General features: G+C 35.4%; 1 protein-coding gene across 1 annotated transcript in view; it reads right to left on the minus strand.

Annotated features, from left to right (window-relative positions):
* Positions 1–20,932, minus strand: part of CATSPERE (catsper channel auxiliary subunit epsilon) — a gene marked incomplete at both ends in the record, with an annotated part of 196,717 nt that overhangs the window by 139,159 nt on the left and 36,626 nt on the right. The window contains 3 exons of the mRNA XM_084254054.1: positions 6,114–6,164; positions 8,058–8,135; positions 14,973–15,057. Coding sequence (XP_084110180.1) covers positions 6,114–6,164; positions 8,058–8,135; positions 14,973–15,057 — 214 coding nt within the window. The remainder of the gene's footprint in view (positions 1–6,113; positions 6,165–8,057; positions 8,136–14,972; positions 15,058–20,932) is intronic.

A 20,932-nucleotide genomic window follows, 5' to 3' on the forward strand; every position in this document is an offset into this window, starting at 1 on the left:
GGAAAAAGAAAAATATCAAATTATTTCACTTCTAGTAGGAATATAGGGGAACCAAATAAGGGATTAGGAAAAAAAACAATAATAATAATAAACAATAAAACTAGCAAGCAACCACAAATAAGAGACATTCTGCGAGGGAGGGGGAAGAAAAGGATCAAAACAAGGGTGGGGATAGCACAAGGGACTATGGTGATGGTTTACGGGTGAACTGGTGGTGGGAATTTTAGGGGGAATACATGATGTAAAATATATAAATAAAAAGCTCATAAAAAATATATAAGCAGAGTTAGTGTATTTTCCAAATGTAGATTATTCTTCTGAATTCATGATATATAACATGAAGTCCATATAAACATCATATTTAATGATAGCATGATTTTCCATTGAGGAAATTATCATTTTAGTTAATACTACCTGATGTGCAACCATGCCAGTCCTGGTAGGTTTATTGTTAGTTCTTGCATAGGAAAAGAGAATTTGGAGCCTTCAATGTATTTTGCAGGTCTTTCTTGCTGAAATGGGACAATATACACAGGCAAGCATACAAAGCAAGAGAAAGACTCCACCACCAAGAGAGCCAGAACAGCAACTCAACTGCCCAGCCCCCTTTGCATTGTTAAGTGTCCATAGTCACACAACTGATACATTGTTGCAAATACTAGATGTCCCAATGGTGGAAAACAGAATTTCAAGGTATGGGCTGGCTGTTGTGTGGAAGGCAAAACGTAGCCTGATTTTAACTCATTTTCCTTACACTACCCTATTGAAAATTTAGTTCCCAGATACAAAATTTTGTATATAGTTTGAGATTCTTGTATCTAATTAGATTCTTAACCTATACTTTGGTTGTCTTACAAGCACTTCAATCTAATATGTCTAAAACATATTAATGTGTTGAGGTTTTGCCTCTCAAATTGAATTTATAAATGTTCGTTGAATTAATAACAAAAATTTTCACCAAGAGAATGTAGTTTGTTCACAAGACAGCAGTGAGAAGAGAATCCCAAGCAAAATTAGCAAGTTACAGAAGACCTGATATGAGAAGGGAGTTGTTAAGATTACAGATCTGAAAAACAAGATAATGACTACAGTGTAGTAGAAGAAGACCAGTGCTGGGAAAGGTTAGAGAAAAGATTGGCAGGAGTCATAGCATATGAAGCAGAACAGGTCTTGGAAAATAGATTGGATATTATTCATAGTACTGTGAGAATATTTTGAAGAAACTTTTATTAATTTTTTTACTATTTTGTTTTAAAACAGTTTGACTCATATGAAATGAGTCAGTTTTCCCCAAGAACAGGAGTTTAATAATTCTAGCACAGTGTCAAAACCAGGAAATACAAGAATAACAAAAATCCTAGGAGGAAAAGAAAAATAAGGGAACTGAAAAACTAGTCAAGGAATCATTGAAGAGAACTCCCCAACTTTAAAGAAGAAAATGAAAATAGACATACAGGAAGCTTGAAAGATGGTAAAATATCATAATGAAAGGAAAACTACAGGTAGACATAACAATAGAGCTTCCAGAATCCAAGACGAAGAAAAAAATAATGAAGCTGATGAAGGGGAAGAAACAGATAACCTATAAAGGAAAAAAAATTAGACTGACATCAGACTTCTCTGAAGAAACACTACAGGTGAGAAGAAATTGGAGCAATATATTAAAAAAACTCCAAAAGAAAAAATGACATATGTAAGTGAAATCATACATTGTCTTTCTTTGTATGGCTTATTTCACTAGGCATAATATCTTCTAGGTCCATCTATGCTGTTGTAAATGGCAGGATTTTATCTCATTTTATACAGCTGAATAATATTCCACTGTGTATTTAGACCACATCCTCTTTATCCATTCACCAATTAAATCACTTAAATTGTTCACAGTTCTTGGTTATTGTAATACAGTAACACTTTAATGAATATGGGAGTGTATGTTTCTTGGAATTAGCTTTTTGCACTTTTCGGGTAAATACCTAGAAGTGGGATAACTGAGTAATAAGGAGTTTCATTTTTTCCCTTGAATTTCTGAGGTGTTTTATCGATGAAAGTTGTTAATGGTATAAAATTGTGAATTATTTTTCCCTGTACCAAACCACCCAGTCCTATACCCCATCTGCCTTCCTCCTCCAACACCTTCACCTTTTCCCCTATTCTCTTTGGCAATCATTATCATCTTTTAGCTGAGTTCAAATTTTTATCTGGCATCCTTGTCAACATTTGTTGTTGCTAGTTTTTTTGATATGTGCCATTCTTACTGGTGTAAGGTGGTATCTCGTTGTGGTTTTGATTTGCATTTCCCTGATTAAAAGTGATGTTGAACATGTTTTCATATGCCTGTTGGCCATTTGCATTTCCATTTGGACAAGTGTCTTTTAAATTCTTCTGCCCATTTCTTGACTGGATTGTTTACTTTGCTTTTGTTAAGTCCTGTGAGTTCTTTGTACATCTTTGTGATCAGTCCTTTATCAGTTGTATAGAGTGCAAAGATTTTTCTACCAATTAATAGGGCGTCTCTTTGTTTTGGTTAGTGTCTCTCTTGCTATAGAGAAGTGATTTAGTTTGATGTAATCACAGTTGTTTATCTTTTTCTCACTTTCTTTGCTTTGGGGAATGTATCTTTAAAGATGTTACTGAGATGTTTATCATGTAGTGTTTTGACTGTATTTTCTTCTATATAATTTTTGGTTTTAGGTGCTACATTCGAGTCTTTTATCCATTTTAAGTTGGATTTTGTGCAAGGCGTGGGGTAGCAGTCTAGTTTCACTCTTTTGCAAGTAGCAGTCCAGTTTTCCCAACACCATTTATTAAACAAACTGTCCTTGTTCCATTGCATATTCTTTGCTCCTTTATCAAAGATTAGTTCCCCATTTATGTGTGGCTCTATTTCTGGGCTTTCTATTTGGTTCCATTGGCCTGTGTGTCTGTTTTTGTTTCAATACCATACTGTTTTAACTATTAAGGCTTTGAAGTATAGTGTGAAGTTTGCAAGTGTGATATCTCCATTCTCCTTGGTTTCCATCAGTAGGGTTTTGACTAGTCATAGTTTTTTGTGGTTCCATTTGAATTTCATCAGTATTTGTTTTATTTCTTTGAAGAATGTTGAGATTTTTATTGGAATAATATTAAATCTGTAAATTGCTTTTGGGAGGATGGCCATTTTAACAATATTAATTCTTTCAATCCATGAGCAGGGGATGTCTTTCCATTTCTTTGTCTCTTCTATTTCTTTTAACAGTGTTTTATAATTTTCTTTGTATAGGTCCTTCACCTCTTTTGTTAAGTTTATACCCAAGTATTTGATTTTTTGGGGGGGGTTTCCATTATAAAGGGGATGGGTTTCTTGATTTCTTCTTCAGATTGACTGATTGTGTATAGGAAGGCTACTGATTTTTGTGTGTTGATTTTGTATCCTGCTACTTCTAAACTGGTTGATTAGTTGATTAGTTTTTCTGCGGAGTTTTTAGGGTACTCTTTATATATTATCATATCATCTGCAAATAGGGAGTAGTTTTACTTCTTCTTTCCCTATTTGGATTCTTGTATGTCTTTCTCTTGTCTTATTGCTCTGGCTAGGACCTCCAATATAATATTGAAGAGCAGTGGTCCTCTCTAGGACATCTTTGTCTTGTTCCTGATCTTAAAGGAAAGGCCTTCAGCTTTTTGCCATTGAGAATAATATTGGCTTGGGGTTTGTCATATATTGCTTTTATCATGTTAATGTATATTCCTTTTATCCCAAGAATTTCAAGGGCCTTCATCATAAATGGATGTTGGACTTTGTTGAATATTTCTCAGCATCTATTGATATGATCATATTGCTTTTATTTTTCTTTTTGTCAAAGTGTTGGATTATACTGATCAATTTTTGTATGTTGAATCATCCTTGTGCCCCTGGAATAAATCCCACTTGATTGTGGTATATTATCCCTTTGATGCATTGTTGGATTCTGTTGGCAAGGATTTTGTTGAGGATTTTTGCATCAGTGTTCATTAGGGAGATTGGCCTGTAATTTTCTTTTTTGTGTTGTCTTTGTTTTGTTTTGGTATTAGTGTAATGTTGGCTTTGTAGAACATATTTGGTAGTATTCCTTCTTTTTCAATTTTTTGAAAGCGTTTGTGTAGGATGGACACTAATTCATTTCTGAACATTTCACAGAATACATTTGTAAAGCTGTCTTGGCCTGGGCTTTTGTTTTTGGGAGTGTTTTGATTCCTGCTTTAATTTTGCTTCCTGTAATTGGTCTGTTTAGGTCTCCTATTTCTTCTTTATCTTTGGATGATTATGTCATTCTAGGAATTTGTCCATCTCTTATAGATTGTTGAAATTTTTTGCATATAAGTGTTCATAATAATCTCCGATTATTCTTTTGATTTCAATGGAGTCTGTTGTGATTTCTCCTCTTTCATTTATAATCCTATTTTTATGTGTTTTCTCCCATTTTTTTTCTCTGTGAGCCTAGCTAGAAGTTTGTTTATTTTTTTGAAGAATCAACTTCTGGTTTCATTGATCTTTTGGATTGTTTTCTAAATTTCTATTTCATTTATTTCTGCTCTGATTTTTATTAGTCCCTTTCTTCTACTGGTTTTAATTTTTTTTTTTTTGGTTGTTCTTTTTCTAGTTCTTTGAGATGAGAGATTAGGGTGTTTCTTTGAGTTTTTTCTTGTTTCTTGATGTGAGCCTGTAATGCTATATATTTTTCTCTTATTACTGCTTTTGCTGCATCCCATACATTCTGGAAATTGGTGTTCTCCTTGTCGTTCGACTCAAAGTATTTTTTAATTTCTTGTTTGATCTCTTCATTAGTCCAGTGGTCTTCCAGTAGTGGGAGGGTTTCTTGTTTTCTTTTCATGATTTATATCTAGTTTGATGCCTTTATGATCAGAGAAGATATTTAGAATGATTTTGATCTTAATTTATATGTTGATGTTTGTCTTGTAGCTAAGTATGTCATCGATTCTGGAGAATGATCCATGCATGCTTGAGAAAAAGGTGTACTGGGTTTTTTTGTGTGTGTGCAGTGTCCTATAGATGTCTGTTAAGCCCATCAGTTGTATGTCTTTATTTAGGGCTCTAGTGTCTTTATTCATTTTTTGTCTCATTGATCTGTCTTTTGGTGAGATATCTTTCCTCGTATCCTTCCAAAATTGTGCTTTTTTCCCCGTAGGTCTCTGGGGAGTGGGGGGTGGGGTGGGGGTGTGGGGTGAGTGGAGTCCCTCAATGGTGTAGGGTACTGTGTCTGCCCTATGGCCCACCATTATGGGGATCCCATGTCCCAAATTTCGTGCCCCAGTTCTCAGTTCCAAAGCCCTCATATTCGGAGTGTGGGCGGTAGCTCAGTTCAGTGCCTGCAGATATGGTGCCTTTTGCACCTCAAACCAATGCCTGAGTGCCTGGTTTTTGATTATCCAGCGAGGGTCATTCACCTCAGAGATGCTCCTATGTGTCTCCCTATAATCCTAGGTCATGGGCGCATGCGCGTGCTTTTCCACACAAGGTTACTGGCTGGCCTTTGGCCATTTGCGGGTCTCTCCGCAGTCCCTATCTTCCTCTAATAGCACCACGTTTGTGATTACCCAGTGCCAGTGCTGCTAGCTCACCTCCTTGACTGTTCCCCCACAGTTCCCCACATTACTGGTTGTAGGGCTTTGTGCCTGCAGTAGTTCCTTTCTGCTCACTATCCTGATTGAGCTCTAGCTAGTTCTTGTTTTTCTCTCTTTTCTGTTGGTCAGAGTGTGCCGGCTTCGTGGTTGGGGTGTATGGTATCAGGATTCTGATGCCTTCCTATCTTCTTGTCTTCTGTTATTGCAACTTTCCTCTTCGGGCCATTAGCCAGTGTCGCTAGTTTATCTTATGTATCCCAGTTCTTTTAAGGACCTGCCACTTTTTCTCCCTATTAATTGTTTTTTTGGGAAAATGTACATGTAGCATTTCTTAGCAGCCATGCTGATCCTAGATCTCTCTGTGTAGAATATTCTTGCCTGAGTTTTTATTTTCTATTTTGATAATTCTGAATAATAAGTCATTCTACTCTCTTCTAGCTTATAGACTTTTTGCTGAGAAGTCTGATGATGGCATTTGGGATATCTTTGCATGTTGCTTACTTTCCCCATACCTTAGTCACCATTAAAATTTTTTCTTCACCATTAACTTTTGACATTAAAAGCTAAAGCAACAAAAGAAAAAATGAACAAGTGAAACTACATCATACTGAAAGGTTTCCACGCAGCAAGGAAACCATCACAAAATGAAAAAGCAACCTAGTGAATGGAAGAAAATATTTGAAATTGTATATATGATTAGAGAATAATATCCAAAAAATAAAAATATCTCATATAACACAATAACAAAACCATGAACAATTTGATTGAAAAAGAGTATCCAAATAGAACTTTTTTCCAAAGAAGACACACAGATAGACAATAGGTACCTAAAAACTGCTCAACATCATTAATCATCAGGGACATGCAAATCAAAACCACAATGGGATATCCCCTCACAACTGTGAGAATGAATATTAACTAAAGAGCCAAGAATTTAGGGTTGGCAAAGATGTAAATAAAGGGAAATCCAAGTACACTGTGGAAATGTAAATTGATGCAACCTCTGTGCAAAACAGTGTGAGGGTTCCTCAAAAAATTTAAAGTAGAACTACCATATAGTGTCCAGCAATTCCACGTCTGGCTTTAATTTGAAATAAACATAATCAATAACTAGAAAACTTCTATAATCTTTGTAGCATTATCTATAATAACCAGTAGGTGTCCATCAGTGGGTGAATGGATTAAAAATGTAGCAAGTATTATACAGTGTAATATTATTAGGCCATAAACAAAGAAGGAATCCCTGCCATTTTCAGCAGCACTGATGGAGGTGAGGATGTTATGTTAAGTGAAGTACACCAGGCAGAGAAAGTGCATTACTAAATAATTCTCTTCTCTTATATGTGGAATCCCCAGTTACAAGGTAAGTGGGATTTATTGTATAATTGGATTTATTGTATAACAAAATGACCATAGTCAAAAATACTATATTGTGTATTTTAAAGCTGCTGAGAAAGTATTTTTTAAAAGTTCTCATAATGAGAAAAAAATGTCACTATATGTGGTGCTGGATGTTAACTAGAATTATTGTGGTGATCATTGCACAATATATACATAAATTATTATGTTGTATGCCTGAAACTAATATGAAGTTATATGCCAATTATGTCTCTATAAAAATGTGAAAGAGTAAGTTATGCTGTTTGTAATTGAGAGCCATAGCAAAATTTCAAGGAAATGATATAGCTATATATAAACCTGGAGATTGAAAAGAAAACATAATGGACTAAATGATGTTAGAATGTGCATATGTTCACCTAAATTGATTTAAAACAAGTAACAGTAATCCTTACTGTGTTTAACTACCATTAATTTACTTTATTCCCTCTAAAGTTGATTGCCAAATAAAATGATTAATTGATTGGTTATCATTCTGATTTATTAGTTCATCTCTGTGAATTTGATTACCAAGAGTCATGATAACACAAAACAAAAAAAACTTACTAATTGATACATTAGATGTAGACAGTCTCATGATAAACTAATAGTCAGCTAACTGCCTATTTTATATTTTTTTCAATACATTTTAAATGTAATAGAAAACAGAATTTAAGTTTTGAAAGAGGTAAATGTTCAAGAATTAAAAGACAGGATTTATTTTTTCATTGTGTTGAACTGTTAGGAAATTCATTAGCCTCTAAGTGGTAAAAATTTCAATAAGGCACTGGACATATTTTGGGAGGTATCTTCAAGTATCTAGTTTAGGGAGCATCTTTCGAATATATTAATGGTCAGCCCATTCATGAATAATGAAGTTCATGGAAAATACAGAGAATCTCAGTAAGAATTCGAGGGAAAGATTTTAAGTCATTGACACCAAGCCAAATTCAAAAATCACTATTATGGCTAAAATAAATTTTACTAATCCAATGGGGGTGATTTGGTGAAAAATGCACAACTGGAAAAAAAGACAAGGACCATATTTTATCTGTTATAATAATGATGTTTTCACCCACCACTGAAGGTTTATCTGCAATCCACTGCAATTCATCTGGGGCTGCATTTTCTGGATCATATATCCATATAGTGATCATCTACAAAACAAAATGTTTATACTTTACATTTTGGCAAATTTCCCTTAAATTTGTGGCAAAATATATCAATAAAAATGTTTTATTTTATTGTCTCATTTTTAAAAATGAAGCAATATGTGTTGTTTTTAACAAGTAATTTAAAGACTATGAAAGAAGAGCTATACTCCTAAAGTAACTAGTTAAAACTTTATATGCATGTTTATATATCTTTCTATATACTCATAAATAGACACGGCAACTCCCCTTCCCTTCACACATCATCACTAGTACATCGTCTAGTTCTCATTAATTTCCTGCATCTCCACAAGTAATGCCTATTTGTAAGTTCTTATTTATATTTTTGTATATAACCAATAAAGATCATTTCCTTTTATATAAATGCTAGCGTGCTAAACACAGTTTTTGAACTGTGTGTCTCAGAAGTCTTTACATACTCTTTAATTTTTTGGTTGCATATTCTAAATGATGGAGGAAACATGATTTAGCCAGTAACCTACTGCTAATCCTACTGTGTTTCCAGTCCCTTGTCACTATAACCAATACTATAATGAACAATTTTGTACATATATCATTTTATTTTGAAGTTTTCTAAAATTGGCATTGCTATGGATGGCTAGATGACCATCATAAAAATGTTGATTCTTTCAATCCATGATCGTGGAACCTCTTTCCAAGTGTGTGTTCCTCTATTTTAATAATGTCTTAAAGTTTTCATTGTTCTGGTACTACCTCCTTTGTTTAGCTTACTGCTAGATATTTAATTTTTTTTGATGCAATAGTAAACTAGAATAGCTTTATTTCCTTCTCTTCTACTTCATTGTTTGTATATAGGTATGCAATCAATTTTTGCATATTGACTTTATGGTCTACTGTACTGATTTGTTTCTACAGATTTTCATCTATTCTTTAGAGTTTTCTATGTATGTTAACTCATTTGCAAATAGATAATGTTTTGCTTCTTCCTAATTTGGGTTTTTTAAAAAAATAAATGCTGTCTTTTTTTTAAAGATTTATTTATTTATACAAGAACCAGGGTACAGGCCAGGTGTGCAGGAGGGTGAGAGGATTCACCAGAGACAGAGTGGGGCACAGAACAGGCAGATTGACGAAATACACTGCTGAGGGGAGCAGCGGGTGAGACAGGAGAGGTCTGCTGCACTCTGTGGGATTCTTGCTGGCCGGGCTGGCGGGGATAGAACCTGTGCTGCAGAGGCTGCGGACAGTGTCACAGTCTGGTGCTCAACCACCTGTGCCACCAGGGAAGCCCTAATTTGGGTAAGTTTTATAGCTTTCTTTTGCTTAGTTTCTCCAGCAAGGGCTTCCAATGCTATAATGAAAAGTAGCGGTGAAAGTGAATATTCTCGTCTTGTACCTGATCTTAAAAGGAAAAGCTTTCAGTATATCACCTTTGAGTATGATGTTAGCTGTGGGTTTGTGACATCTGGCCTTATTTGTTTGAATAAGCTGTATGATACATCCCTTCTCTTCCCCTTTGGGATACCTATTTTTCTTATGTTGCCTTCTGTAAGGGAGTCAGCCAGATCTCAAAGTGTTTCTTCATTCCCCCCCCCTTTCATTTTACTCTCTTCTTTCATCTGGGTCCTTTGTGCATTATCTTTGAGGTCCCTGTCTCAATCCTCTAGTTGGTCTATTCTGCTTCCATAACTCTCTAAAAACTTTGTCTCACCTAGTGAGTTTTTTACATGTTATTTTCTTGTTTACAAGCTTTAATTTCTAATTTTTGTTCATTAGTTTTATTTTTCAGGTCATTCATTCATTTTTCTGACTCTTCTTATCTCTCTTTGATCAGTTTTTCTGCATTTCTTCCTATCATAATCCTTTAAACTCTCTGATAGGAAGATAAAAATCTTCCTTTGTGATTGGATTCGGGCGAGTTTTTCTCTCTTTGTGATGCTTGAGATCTCAAGTTGCTGTGAGTTATTTTGTCTTCCCAGTTTTCTGCTTTAGAGTTGCCTATGATTATTTTTTAAAGATTTATTTATTTATGCATAAAAGAACTGGAGTACAGGCCAGGGTTGCGGGGGTGGGTTGTGAGAGGTTTCACCAGAGACAGTACAGGCAGACTGACTGAAATACACTGCTGAGGGGAGCAGTGGGCGAGACAGGAGAGGTCTGCTGTGCCATGTGGGTAGCTCTCTGGCTGGCCAGGGATCTAACTTGTGCTGCAGAGGCTGCCCGTAGCGTCACAGTGCTGTGCTTAACTACTTTGCACCACCAGGGAGGCCTTGCCTATTATTTTTAAAACTACCTGTGGCAATAATTTAAGAGATTTGGACTACTACTTTGCTAGCATGTGGTGCTATGAACTTTATCTTTTTGATCTTTCTCACCTTCTCTAGGTTGAGACCTGATCTTGCTGAGTTAGAGGGTGGGTTGGAGGAATCCAGATGCTTGTGTGAATGCTCTTGGGGGGGGGGGGGATTTGTTTCCTGTTTGTGGTGCCCTCAATATCCCTCCTTTCTGAGATTCCAGACCTGAGTCTTCACCATGTGCTCATGGTCAGTGCACTTCCCAATTCAGTACTATTCCTGAGGGGTGGGTGACTGGGAGCACAGCCCAACACTCTGTCCTTGTTCCTTTCACTGGGGACCTAGCTTCCTGGGAGTTCCCTTGGTCCTCTGCACATGTTTCCCCTGGGTCAAGGGTGTGTGCTTGCCCCATATTTCAGCTTTGCACTCCCCAGAGTTGTTAGCAGCTGCAGTTTGTATGGCAGCATCCATTCCCCAGCCTCTGGCATTGTTCTCCATCTCCCTCTTGCGTAATGAAGCATAAATCTCCTCCTGTGTCTATTTTGGCATTGTCTGTTTTGGTCTTTGATGTCTATGAGGTGTTTCAGTTTCCTCCCAAGCCTCAAAACTCACTGGGTATAGTGCCTAAATAGTTAATTGAGAAGAAACTTTTGGGAGTGAAACAAGGAACTTCCTCTGACACCATCTTGATTCTTGTCTTTCCTAGCTTGGAGTTTTTTATCCCAGGTGGCAATTTGATTCTTTTGAGACATTTGCACTCATATTCATGAAACATTAGTCACAATACTTAAGATATAATTAACCCAACTAATGAATGGATAAAGAAAATGTTACATATATTTATGTATAATGTGTACATATATTTAACCACCAATTATAAAATAAAATCAAGTCATACAACCTTAAATATATATTCTAATATTCTGTGGTATAGTTTCACTATAATTAACAGGTCAATTTCTCAAAGGATAGAGGTTTACCGTGGCTTTAGTTAGGCTCTGATTTTTATCACTATTAGGCTGTTGCAAAATATTTATCCTTATATACCACAAGTTTTATTTCTGTAGGGTAGATTCCCATGAGTAGTATTGTTGACCCATATATCCAAATATAAATGTATGTATTATGTATATACAAGATATATATTGATATATATATATATATATCTTAATAGGTGTTTCCAAATTATTCTACAAAAATGTGATAATATTCTAACTTCACATTTTTCACCAATAAAGTTTGAGTTGTCTCCTTTTGCCCTCTTTATAGTTATTTTCTCTGATGTAAATTTTACCAGTAGGTCAATGTGATATTTTATAGTAAAATATGAATTTTCTTGAGATTAAGTAAATTTCAACGTCTTTTCATGTTTGTTAGATTTGTTCAAGTATATATTGCTCTTTATATCCTTCTATTGGTACTTATCATTTTCTTACCATTTGTAAGAGATCTTTGTTTTGTTTGGACTTCTGGTACAGAGACACAGAGTCAGAATATTCCCAAACCTTGATTCAAGACACACTATTGTCATGACTCTCTTTTATGGAATTACTTAAATTTTAAAATTAATGAAATGAAAACCAGGAAACCACCACTCAAGAGGTAGGACATTAGAAATATCTTCCATTTATCTTTGTATTCCTTTATTTCTGGTTCTTTTGTTTCTGCTCACATTTACATACTTCCTTAATTTTGTTTTAATTGTTTATTAATATAGTGTTTAGTTTGGAACTATTTTTTAACTTGATCATCCCACAGAGTTCCCTAGCACATGCTTTGTTTCTTTCAACATTATGTAACTAGAATTCATTCATGTCATTACCCATAACCAAGTTCATTCATTTTTACATGGTGCAGCTGACCTTTCCTGTCTTGCCCCTGCTCCCTTCAGCAGTATGTTTCAGTAGATCTGCCTGTTCTGCTCCCCACTCTTTCTGGTGAAACCTCCCACTACTCCCACCCTGCACCTCTGGCTTACACCCCAGTTCTTGGATGCATAAATAAATCTTAAAAAATTAAATAAAATAAAATTCCATCCTGAAAATATACCACAATTGTCCTGCTAATTGACAGGTGAGTGCTCTTTGTTTGGGAGAGTTGGATTGTATAAGAAGTTCTGCTATGAACATAAAAAAAAAAAAAAAAGGTCCCTTGATGCATGAATGCAAAGAGTTTTGAGTAATTTACCCAGGAATAGAAATACTGGTTTGTATATATGTGTAAGATAATGCAGAATCTCTTCTTAAAATAGTTGCCCCAGGGGTCTCCCTGATGGCACAAAGGGTTAAGCACCACACTATGAAGCAATCGCAGCCTCTGCAGCATGAGTTCGATCCCTGGCCAGCCAAAGAGAGAAACCCACATGGTGCAGCAGACCCCTCCTGACTCACCCGCTGCTCCCCTCAGCAGTGTACTTCAGTCAATCTGCCTGTTCTGTTCCCCACTCTGTCTCTGGTGAATCCTCTCACCCCCCTGCATCTCTGGCCTGTACCCCAGCTCTTGTATGCATAAATAAATCTTTAAAAAAATAGTTGCCCCAATTTATACACAACCATCTCTTTGAAATCAGCTTATTGGTGCCATCTATGCTGTAAAACTTTTCATGACTGTTGTCTAAACTGATTTATGGTAATTTTGTACTATAAAAGTTTTTCGGGCCTCCCCGCTGGCGCAGCGGTAGAGCGCTGGGTTGCGAAGCTGCCCGCGGCCTCTGCAGCGCCGGTTCGATCCCCGGCTGCTCCCCGGCCACCAAAGGAGGATCCCACATGGCGCGCAGACCTCTCCTGCCGCCCGCTGCTCCCCTCAGCAGTGTACTTCGGTCCTTCTGCCTGCTCTGCTCCCCGCTCTGGCTCTGGTGAATTCTCTCACCCTCGCGCGCTTCTGTCTGTACACAGTGCTTGTATGAATAAATAAATAAATCTTTTTAAAAAAAAAGAATGTAATATACAAAAAAAAATAAAAACAAAAAGAACTTTAAAAAAAAGTTTTTCATTTTCACACTAGTTATTAATTCTGTTTCTGATCTAGAATAAGATCCCTTAATTCTATATGGCACAGATTCAAGATTCTCCTTCCCCTACCCCCAATTTTTGTTTTTATATTCACATCTTATATGGCAGTTGGATTTATCTTTAATATGGTGTAAGATAATTTCAATTTCATTTTCCTGCAGGGGGGTAACATTAAGTTGTATTATTCCACATAAATATTAAGACATTTTAATTATTTTTAATGAAGTAGCATGTATTATAACATTATATAAGTTTCAGGTGTGCATCAATACAAGTTTATATATGTTTATATATACACACACATTCATTTCACCACTAAAATCCAATTCCTCACCATATGACCTGCATATGATTTACCCAACTCCTTCCTCCATTCCATTCTGACAACCACTAATTTCATCTTTCATATAAAAGTTTATTTTTGTTTTTTTGTTTTATTCAGTTCATTCTTTTTGTTTCATTTCTCTATGTACAGCATATGAGTGAAATCATATGGGATTTGTCTTTCAATTAAAAATCAGACTGTGTTTGGAGTCCAACCAGAAATGCTTGAGTTTTTAACAGCAATTTAGAATTTATATGAGGCTAGGTCTTCACAAATTAGATTTTTTTTTAAGTCATTTGATATGTTTTAAGTGTTTTTTCACATAGTTTCTGTGTCTTATTAAATTTATTCTTAAATATTTTACAGTCTTTACTACTCTTATAGGTTTATAATACCATACATTTATTATTACTTACCCTATTATGTTCAATACATGGATAAATAAGAATGCTTAGTGTGTAATAAGAATGCTTAATGCTGACAGTGAACATATTGGCCAGTTCCCAATTTAATTAAATTGAAAGCATTTAATAATTTATAATAATCATTGTTTGTTATTTGTGAAGTAAATATTTTTTCATTAGAATTAAGTGGTTTCCTTCTTTCACTTTTTTATTTGTTTTTTAATGGATCAATTAATTAGATCTTTGCAAGAAATTTAGGATACCAATTTGTGATGATGTTCTGTTTAAGAGCAAATACATTGCAGAGGTAACCTTGGTACTGAAAAATAGCTTTGAAACTTGGCAGAATTTGAGGGACCACAGCTCTCTGATCAACCTTGTGATTCTCTGTAATCTTGTATTACTCTTTTTTGGAGAAGATCTTACCTTCTTGGTGCCCGGACTTACCCAGTTTCATCTTGAAGAATGTATCAGTGAGATTTTTTGGTGGGAGATTTTCATATTGCTGATACCAAGTTTGGTGGAGGTGGTGCTGATAAGTTTCTGGTGTGTTATATGCAGAGGAACTTGATTGAGGGACAGAGGTCTAGTCACAAGTAGTAAGCCACTTCTTAGAAGCCTCAGAAAAATCAGTCTCTTGCATCTGTGGCCCAAATAAGGTTGATTAGAATGGTTTCAGGAGTGATGCTAATTCACTTTTATCACACAGTGACTGAAGGTTTTCTCTTTTTTTGTTTGTTTGTTTGTTTTGCTACGGCATAATAGTTTTCAAGGCACATTTTATGAAGTTAAAACACTCAGGTGCCACCATCCTTGTTATCACCAACTGGTTTCACGACAATAGAAAGACCCTCCTTTTTCTCTTCAACCCTGAATTTCGTTGTCGAATACTTCCTCTTGTACCTGGGCTTTCTGAAATACATAACAGATTGGGAATATCTTCGAGTTCTCTTCCTAGGACAGGGTTTAAGCTATTGTGGGTCTTTTCTTTCTTTAGTTTTGACACTTTGTCACAAGTATCAGTGTTCTTGGCCTCAGGTTTCTTCTTAGAAGGAAGCTTCTCAGCTTTTTCATCCACCAATTTGTAAAATGGGAGAAACTTCTGTACTTCTCAGTATTTTTATTAGGAATGACTGTAATTATAAAAAGGATGTAAAATAAAGACTAGTAAAGCTACACTCACTGGCTAAGAGTAATTCGCAAAAAAAACAAGATACATCTTTTAGGAGCCATAGATAGCACTGAAGTTTCAGGCCTCTGAAGTTTCAGACCTCTAAAAGTTTCTGGTGTTTTCCTAGTTTAATAGCTCAGGAGATCAGAGAACTAGAGGCAAGTAATAAACATTACTGGATTCCATTTTGCTAATATTTTATGTAGAAATTCTATGCTTACATATATAAATATATTGATCTATAGTTACTTTTTTCCATCTTCCTTTTATCCTTCTCTTTCTTCCTCCCTTGATTTTTGTGTGTATTCTGAGATAGTAATCTAGTTTCATTCTTTTGTAGGGTTGCAGTCCAGTTTTCCCAAAACCATTTATTGAAGTGACTTTCGTTGCTCCAGTGTATATTCTTTGATCCTTTGTCATAGATTAGTTGATCATATAGTGTGGTTTTATTCTGGGCTTTCAATTAAATTCCATTGGTTTGTATGTGTTTTTATTCCAATACCATGCTGTTTTTATTATTATGGCTTTGTAGTATAGCTTGAAGTCTGGGAGCATAATCTTTACGTTCTCTTTTTAGTCATCAGAATTTTGGTTATTCAAGTTTTGTGTGTGTGTGTGTGTGTGTGAGAGAGAGAGAGAGAGAGAGAGAGAGAGAGTGAGAGAGATAGAGGCCACAGGAATTTCAACAATATTGCTCCCATTTCTTTGATGAATGCCATTGAGATTTTTATTGGAATTGCATTAAAACTGTAAATTGTTTTGGCTAGAATGGCTAATTTTGATAATTCTTCTAATTCATGAGCAGAGAATGTCTTTCCATTTCTTTGGGTATTTTAACATTAAAAAAAATGTTTATAAAACAGATTATTTCTTTTAACAGTGTTTTGTAATTTTCCTTGTATAAGTATTTTATCTCCTTGTTTGTATTAATCCTAGGTATTTAATTTTACTGGTACAATTGTAAAAGGGATGGTTGTCTTATTTTCTTCCTCTTCAGACTGATTGTTTGCATATATGAAGGTTACTGATTTTTGTGTATTGATTTTGTAACCTTCTACTTTACTAGTTTTTAGTTTTTCAGTGGAAGCTTTGGAGTTCGCTATGTATACTTTCATATCATCTGTAACTAATGATAGGAAGCAGGCATTGGTGGTGACCTCTAGTAGGTCACAGGACTTCTGCCAGTCTGGATAGTTGTTATCTGTCTGGCTTGGGGCTAGAAGGATCTCCTCTGCTAGACCTCTGGGTGGTGACTGGCAGGTTCTCTTCTAGATGAGGTCTCTGAGGACTCTGGCTCCCTCCCAGATATGGATCACTGGAGCAGGCTGGGTCTCTTGGAAGTTTCTGAGACCTCTGCTGTTCTGGGCAGTGCTAGCTGGTTTCTTGCAATGAAGGTTGGAAGGTGTCTCAGTTTTCATTTCTTATGTGCTGCCCAACTTGTGCTCTGCATAACTACCATTTCAAATCACTAGTTACACAATTTTCTCAACTGCATCTACTTTTCTGTTTAACTTGTTACTGAATTTGCATTTTTAGGTGACTACTCTTTCATTTCAAGATATTTTAATAGGATACTTTTTAATATTCTGAATGCCCTAACATTAAAAATAATCCCCACCTTTTTGTTTCTATTGCTTCTTTTATCTCTATTACAAATACGGATTTAATAATCTTTGAGATTATTCTCTAGTTTTGAATAGCATGAACTTTCTCCATTTTCATATGTGCGTCTATTCCAGGCAATTTGATTCTTTGTGTTTTATACTTTTTATTTTGAGGTTATATCAGATGATTTGTTCTCTCTGAGAATAATGTACACTCTTAATTTTTTTTAAAGATTTATTTATTTATTTATACGCACTGGGTACAGTCAGATGCGCGGAAGGGTGAGAGAATTCACCAGAGCCAGAGTGGGGAGCAAAACAGACAGACCATGGAAATACACTGCTGAGAGGAGCAGTGGGTGTGGCAGGAGAGGTCTGTGTGCCATGTGGGACCCTCGCCGGCGGTGGGGGATAGAACCGGCACTGCAGAGGCTGTGGGCAGCTTCGCAACTGCTGTGCCACCAGGGGAGGCCCACTCTTAATTATTAAGACAGGTTTTCTAATTGCCTCTGTCTAGGCTCCATGAGTTTTACTGTTTGCATTTCTGTTTATTACTTGCCTCTATTTCTCTGATCTCGTGAGCTATAAACTAGGAAAACATCTGAAACTTCATAGAGGTAAATATCTATGGCTCCTAAAAGATGTATCTTTTGGTTTTTTGCGAATTACTCTTAGCCAGTGAGTGTAGCTTTACTAGTCTCTATTTTACACTCCCTTATAATTACTAGCTTTACATAGGGAGTTCCATTTCAGCTCCTCACTCCCCACACAATTTGGAGGCTTTGGTATCTATCCCCACATATACATTAAAACAACACTCCTTGTTATCTACTAAGACTTATATTCTGTTCTAAAACCTTAGTTGAGAATTGAATCTTACAACACTAACTTTGATTTCCTTAATCATTTCTGAGAGTGAGAAAATTCTTTTATTTCCTTTTAAATTCTATACATACCCTTGCACCTATGTTAACATAAAGGTCTGTCCTAGAATCATACCACATATTTTCTTAAGGCATCTGATGTGTTTTGAATTGGATGGATGTTATTTTGCATTTTTTGGGTAATATATATTCTATTGTTAGAACTTTTCCTTTGTTTTATATTAAAATTCCTTACTGCCTGATAAGGAATCATTTTTACTTTATTGTATGTTTACAGTCTTTAAAAATAATTCTATATCAATTTGATGTGAGGTAGGAGTAGTATATATTAGCTCATTAAACTACTTAATCCAACTTAAAGTTTTATTATTTTTTTACTGTTATCTTTTCAATAAATCACTGTTTAAAAAAACTAACATATCCATAGATTTAATTTTTAAACAATCACATTTTAATTTTTAAAATTTCAAATATAGCTCTCTATCATACTATTAACTGTTTTCTCATGTATAGTTTTAAAACCTTTGATGATCAAGGCCCCTTGCAGCCTTAAAAATTGTTTAGAATCCCATGGAGCTTTTGTTTCATGTATGTTAGATCTATCAATATTTACTATGCAGCAAATTAAAACAAAGCATTTAGATATATTTATTATTTTTAAAAACTGTGATAAATACATGCATATTGACATATTTAACATTATTTTATGGAAAAATGACTATTTTCTAAAACAAAAAAAATTAGAAGAATGACTTGTACATTATTGTTAAGAAATCTCTTTAATATCTTGTTTAATAGAAGAAAGCTGGATTGCATCTCTGCTTCTATATTCAAGTTATTGTTATACATTGTTTTAGTGAAAACATATGGGAAAATGTCAACCTCACACAGATATGAGCTTGGAAAAGGATAGATCTCATGGACCTCCTGAAAAAGGTCTTGTGGATCACACCTTGGGTACTTCTACTATAAGCAAATTTTGTTGAAAAATTAGTTTGGGAAAATTCCTCTTCTGGTAATTATGGATGACAAGAGGGGTATGATATAGTAGCAACATAGAACAGGATACATAGAACTTTTTTTAATTTTTATATATTTCTTACATCATTTTTCATTTTTGCACAATATATGCATTTTCATCTTGGTTATAATCCCCATACAACTCCCACCACCCTCGTTTTGATCCTAACCCCTTTTCTCCCCACTGTAGTATGTCCCTGGTTTATAGTTGCTTTTAAAAATGTTTACCTGAGTTTTATTGTCAGGGAAGTATCTGTTGGGAAAAACAAGTAACAATATTTAATATACAGCATGCTAAATATTAGTTTGAATATTGTTGTCAATATATATGCTTCTTATTCTTTCATTATCCTGTAAAAGTAATCTATTATAAATACATAAGCAAGTAAAAGCTGAATATAAGAAAACATCCAAATGTCTACATCTACATACACTTATTGATTCTGTGTGTCACCACAAAAGTCTTAGGGGCTTGGTGATACATACTTTAACAATACCGAAAGTTCACAGACCCACTGTTGCATGATCAATCCTCCTTAAAATTCTGACATGATCATTCAACATAAAACATTATACGGTATATAATTTATAGTAAAACTATTGCTATTTACAGATGACATAATAACACACATAGAAAATCCCAAATACTCCAGTAAAAATGCATTAGAGGGGCCTCCCCAGTGGCGCAGCGCTTGAGCGCTGGGTTGCGAAGTTGCCCGCAGCCTCTGCATTGCCGGTTCAATCCCTGGCCGCCTGGCGAGGGTCCCGAATGGCACGCAGACCTCTCCTGCCGCTCGCTGCTCCCCTCAGCAGTGTGTTTCTTCGTCAGTCTGCCTGTTCTGTTCCCCGCTCTGTCTCTGGTGAATTCTCTCACCCTCCCACGCTTCTGACTGTACCCAGTGCTTGTATAAATAAATTTAAAAAAGTTAAAAAAAATAAAAATAAAAATGTATTAGAAATAACAAAAACAGGTTGGCACGATACAAAATTAATATGCAAAAATCTGTTGCATTGCTATATGCAAATAATGAACTAGCTGAAAGTGAAATCAGGAAAACAATCCAGTTTACAACCATATCAAAAAGATTTAAATCATTAAGAATAAATTTAATGACAGAAGTGAAAGACCTCTATACTGAAAATAGGATGATGTTGTTGAAAGAAATAGAAAACACAAAGATAGGGAAAGGTATCCATCTCACGGTCACAGATCGTGAGAACTAAAGAATTGTTAAAATGGCTATATTACATAAATAAACGCACAGATTCAATGCAAGCCCTACCAAAACTGCAATGTGATTCTTCACAGAAATAAAACAAAGAAATGATGAAATTTATTTGGAACAGCAAAAGATTCAAATAGCAAAAACACTCTTGAGAAAAAAGGAGCAAAAATGGCGGTATCATGCTCCCCAACTTCTAACTATACTATTAAATGATTGTAATTAAAACTGACACACAGATCAATGGAAAAAATTGAGAACCCAGAAGTAAAACCACACACATATGGACAATTTATGAAAAAGGACCCAAGAGCTTATCCTGGAACAAAGGAAAATTTCTTCAATAAATGCTACTAGAAAAACTGGACAGACACATGCAAAAGAATGAATGGGGCTTCCCTGGTGGAGCAGCGCTTGAGCGCTGGGTTGCTAAGCTGCCTGCTGCCTCTATAGCACCTATTCGATCCCTGGCCCCCAGGCAAGAGTCCCACATGGCGCACAGATCTCTCCTGCTGCCCGCTGCTCCCCACAGCAGTGTACTTTGTCAGTCTGCCTGTTTTGTTTCCTGCTTTGGCTCTGGTGAATTCTGTCACCCTCCCGTGCTTCTGACTGTACCCAGTACTTGTATAAATAAAAATAAATCTTTAAAAAAAAAAGGAATTAATCTTTAGACCATTAATATTAATTAATATAGACCACTATATAACACCATACATAAAAATTACTTCCAATGGGTTAAAGACTTGAATATAAAATTTAAAACTGCAAAATATATAAGAAAACATTGGTGATATAGTCGGTGACCTCAGCCTTAAAAATACATTTGTGGATTGACTCCAATGGCAAGGGAAACAAAAATAAAAAAACAAATGGGACTACATCAAA

This window comes from Talpa europaea (assembly GCF_964194135.1).
Source record: "Talpa europaea genome assembly, chromosome: 14".
Classification (NCBI taxonomy): Eukaryota; Metazoa; Chordata; class Mammalia; order Eulipotyphla; family Talpidae; genus Talpa; species Talpa europaea.